The following is a 4595-nucleotide window of genomic DNA, read 5'->3' as shown; positions in this document are numbered from 1 at the left end:
ACCACATTATTGCACACCACCCTGTTGCATGAGAGCTTCACAGCAGTACCTGTGCCAAGTTCCTGATATTCCTTATTGATCCTATTAGGATACGATGAGTACAATCAATACGGTTCTGATAGAATATCACAGTACCGATCACCGTGTCAGTAGTACTGAGGGTAAGCGGCGAAGGACCCCATGAGGGGGGTCGTGGACATGACTCCCGGGAGGCTGCTGTACTGGTAGAACGAGTCCAGCGGCAGAGAGGAGTCGTACTGGAGGCCGTGTGGATGGACGTCCTGAGCTGCTGCTGCTGAGTGGTATCTGGGGTAAGGACCCGGCCTGTAGGCCTGCAGCTCAGGGTAATGCAGGAACTGAGAGGCCATGTTACCGTTAGCATGGCAGGCGTGAGCCAGGGCGTCCTGCACCGTCCGCTTCAGCTTCATCCGCCGGTTCTGGAACCAGTTTCTGATCTGAGAAGAAGAAGAGAAGAAGAAGAAACGGTCTCATGAGGAAAAGTTATTTTAATACAGAATATTAACATTTCTCTCTCTTAGTGAACATCAGGGAATGCTTTTATATACATATATATATATATATATATATACATATATATATATATATGTATATATATATATATAAATACTGAAGTTAAATTATGTTCCTCTGTAACTAATATATAGATACAAACATTTGGAAAAATACAACTTTACAAACACGTAGAAGAGTAAAAATATCAGCATTTATATATATATATATATATATATATAAACTACAACTAAAGTTTGAAATATTAGCTACATGACCCCCTAATAATAACATAAATAAATAAAATATTAAAATTTAAAATAATTAATTTCATAAAATGAAACAAAGAGTAAATGTAAAAACAAAATGAATAGAAAAATATTTAAATAAAACAAATAAGTGAATAAATAAATAAAATTAAAATAAAAACACAAAGATAAAAAATCTTGAAAATGTTTTAATTACATTATTATATTTTATTTGTATGTATGCAGTTATCCAGGTAATTTAAAACTGTATTTACTCACACTGACAGGAATCATATTTATGTTTTGAGTCTTAAAATACTGGAATAAGCTGATAGAATACTGATGACCACACACTGATGACCACACACTGATGACCACATACTGATGACCACACACTGATGACCACATACTGATGACCACACACTGATGACCTCATATAGATGACCACATACTGATGACCACATACTGATGAGAGCTGTGTACCTGTTTGTCGGACAGGTTGAGCTTCTTGCAGAGCTCGGCCTTGTCCTGCGTTCCCAGGTACGCGTTCCTCTTGAAGGACTTCTCCAGGCTGCTGATCTGCTCCGCCGTGAAGGCCGTGCGAGGCCTCCTCCCCAGCGGGGGAGACGGCGGGGAGGTGGAGGTGGAGTCGGTGGAGGCCGGGGGGGAGAGGGAGCGACCCCCTTCACTCTCGTAGCCGGAGGTCTCCTCCTCCGTCCCGCTGCTGAATCCTGTTTCAGTCACTGCAGAGAGGAACCAAGAGGAACCAAGATTAACCAAGAGGAACCAAGAGGAGCCAAGAGGAACCAAGAGGAACCAAGAGGAGCCAAGAGGAACCAAGAGGAGCCAAGAGGAACTAAGAGGAACCAAGAGGAACTAAGAGGAACTAAGAGGAACCAAGAGGAACTCATGTTAGACCCAACCATCAAAGTATTCAGTATTCGTATTTGATAAAAAAGCAGGTTAAAGTGTTGCAAAGTTATGTATTTTATAAGCTGATGATACAGTTTGTGCATAAAGTATCATTTGTAAAGTAACTATTTTCAGATAAATGTCAAATAAAAGTGCAGTATTTGCCCTGAATTGTAGAGGAATAAGTTTATAAAGTTTATAAAGTGTACTAAAGTAGAAGTAAAGTAGAAGTACTGAACATACCTCGACTATCACAGGTTTGCTGCTGCAGACTGAACGCGTCGAGGCTCCTGGTTTCTTGCTGCTTTGGGGAACTTTCTGACTTCTGTCTGCAGTAGAAACCCGGCAGACTCTCTGAGTGAGTCCCACAGGCGGCGGGTCCTGGTCCAGAGGACGAGCCGGTCTCCGTCCCTGCAGGCTGGCTGCTCTGAGACATCCACTCGATAGAGAAATGTCCCCTCATGGTGACGTTTTGTCCTGAAAAAGGTCAAAAAAGAGTAAATCCTTGTTGTTTAAAAGAAAAAGCAGATTCAGCAGGAGGAAGATGAGCTGGTCTGAGCTGGTCCTGGTCGAGTTTTGAATGCCCCCCTTTTCACAGCTTGTCTGTATTTATAGGAGGCATCAAACTCCCTCAGCCCCCAAGATCAAAGCACACATCCTCCCTCCTCCCTCCTCCCTCCTTTAGTTTTCACAACTGGAGTAATTAAGACGTCTCATTCAGTCTCAATGAGGCTGTTACAACAAGGCTCCAGTGAGTCTGGAGAGGACCCCCCCCTCCTCCTCCTCCTCCTTCCTGCCCCCCAAATAAAAGATAATAGACACACCTCGCCCCAAACTGTCTGCATCTCCTCCACAAACCCTCCACACTGTAAATAAATTATATCCCTCACTCTGACAGTTTGAATAAACAATAAATAATAAATAAATAAAGAGTAAAAATAAATAAATAATGAATAAAATTCACATTCAAATCTGTCAAAAATCCAGATTCAGAAGATCAATAATATAGAATATTTATCTTCTTTTATTTACAGACAATTCTCCTGAAAATGATCAAACGCTGAATCAGCAAAATACAAACATGATTTATTCACTCTGTTACACAGATATTTATCAATATTTATCAAAAAGTATCATCAAATCATCATTAAATGTGTTTAAACATTTGAATTACTCAAATTCAAAAGCACAAGAATCTGTTTGAATAAAAGCAGTGTTAGTTTTATTTCTGACATTTCTCTGACGCATGAATATAAACACTATGGTGAATAACTTTAATAATAATTGTTATTATTTATGCCTGTTTCATTTCTTTCTTGTGTTTTGGGTTCCTGCAGCTTCATCATGTGACATTGAACTCATGAGCAGAATCAATATTTAGATCACAAAATATAAAGTTCAATTCTCTTTTAAAGCAGCTCTGTGTTCTGTTCAATGTGTTTTTCATAGAAAACAAGAATAATTCGCAACAACTGGACACAAATGTTTCGCTTAAAGCTTCTAAGATACAAATATTTAGAGCTTTTCTTTGTTTTCTGTGTTTGTAAATGTGGACTGTCGTCTGACAGAGAGAAACTGATATTTTAAAGACCAAAAGATGAATTTATTCATAAATAAAACATCTGCAGACGTCACACTGAGCTTTGTGAGATGATAACGAGGGTTGTTTCTCTACTTTTTGCAGATTCATTGATAATAAAATAATGTTTCTTTTCTTTCAGACATTAATCAAACATTGATGCTCCTCAAGTGTTCCTCTGATGATCATCTGCTCCGTTTACAGACGCTACGTAAAACAGGAAGCTGAAAGGAGACAATAAGTGAGACAATGAGCAGTGAGTGGATCAATGTACCAGATCATCCAGAGGATGATCGCAGAGGATGATCCCAGGTGATGATCCCAGAGGATGATCCCAGGTGATGATCCCTGGTGATGAACTCAGAGGATGATCCCAGAGGATGATCCCAGAGGATGATCCCAGAGAATGATCCCAGAGGATGATCCCTGGTGATTAAAGACAGTCTCTGATATAACGAGAGATTTAACGTTGTGTTATCTTTGTTTTTATTGATCAGGATTTAAGTAAAGGATCCATCAACAATCAATAATCACAAGAAATGTATCTGATTCTACTCGTGTCATATTATTACCAAGAAACAGACATTAATATATAATAAATAAATATAAAGTACTCAAGACACTAGTATATACTCACATTTAAATATCAGATCCTGCTCTTCAGCAAAAGTAAAAATACTACATCTTTATCTCTGTTACAAGTATTTTATTCAAAAGTATTTACAGCTTAAAGTACTTAAAGTACCAAAAGTACTTGTTATGGAGCCAGAATGTGCTCTGAGATGTAATGGTGTAGAAGTACAAGCATCTTAAAATGAAAATGTTCAAGTTACAAACAAGTACTTTAGTAGTACTTTCTATTCATGCAAATAAATACCTTTTAACAGGACAAAGTACCCATAACTCACAGGGATATTATAAAAGTCTGATATATAAATATAATATGAAATAAAGATAAATCCTACAAAATATCACAAGATTACTACAAACCAGTGTATTCAGTTAATTTACTTAAGTATAAGTAAAAGTACCTCATATATACATAATGGGGATCATCTATTCGAGGCTTTGTGCCTGATAACGACCTGAAGACGATGATCCAGACCTGTGAAGTGGTTCATATCATCATCTTCATCACCAGCAGCAGCCTGGATGGACCCGATACTGAGGAGGAAGAGGAGGAAGAGGAGGAAGAGGAGGAGGAAGACAGGCGCTGTTCTGTGTGCAAATGGAGTGAAACAAACACATTGTGTCTTTAAATGGTTAATCAGGTCAAACATGAAACAGAGCTTTTGATTAGATAAAGAGAGGAGAGGAGAGAGGAGAGGAGAGAGGAGAGGAGAGAG

General features: G+C 38.7%; 1 protein-coding gene across 1 annotated transcript; it reads right to left on the bottom strand.

Annotated features, from left to right (window-relative positions):
• On the bottom strand, window positions 1-2809 carry ved (ventrally expressed dharma/bozozok antagonist). Its single transcript, XM_076094155.1, has 3 exons — window positions 1914-2809; window positions 1242-1501; window positions 1-455 (listed from the first exon to the last, which is right to left on the bottom strand). Exons 1-3 carry the CDS (start codon window positions 2131-2133, stop codon window positions 147-149), a joined length of 789 nt encoding a protein of 262 aa, XP_075950270.1. The 5' UTR covers window positions 2134-2809; the 3' UTR covers window positions 1-146.
• Window positions 2810-4595: the final 1786 nt, after the last annotated feature.

This window comes from Anarhichas minor, unplaced genomic scaffold, assembly GCF_050575085.1.
Source record: "Anarhichas minor isolate MPS153535 unplaced genomic scaffold, ASM5057508v1 ptg000002l, whole genome shotgun sequence".
Classification (NCBI taxonomy): domain Eukaryota; kingdom Metazoa; phylum Chordata; class Actinopteri; order Perciformes; family Anarhichadidae; genus Anarhichas; species Anarhichas minor.
Note: the sequence above shows the minus strand (reverse complement) of the source record. Positions and strands in the feature narration are given on the sequence as shown.

Coding starts and splice junctions, on each gene's coding strand:
- ved (XM_076094155.1), bottom strand. CDS start 2,133: ATGAGGGGACATTTCTCTATCGAGTGGATGTCTCAGAGCAGCCAGCCT. Junction 1,502..1,913: donor GCAAACCTGTGATAGTCGAG/GTATGTTCAGTA, acceptor TCCTCTCTGCAG/TGACTGAAACAGGATTCAGC. Junction 456..1,241: donor TCAACCTGTCCGACAAACAG/GTACACAGCTCT, acceptor TCTTCTTCTCAG/ATCAGAAACTGGTTCCAGAA.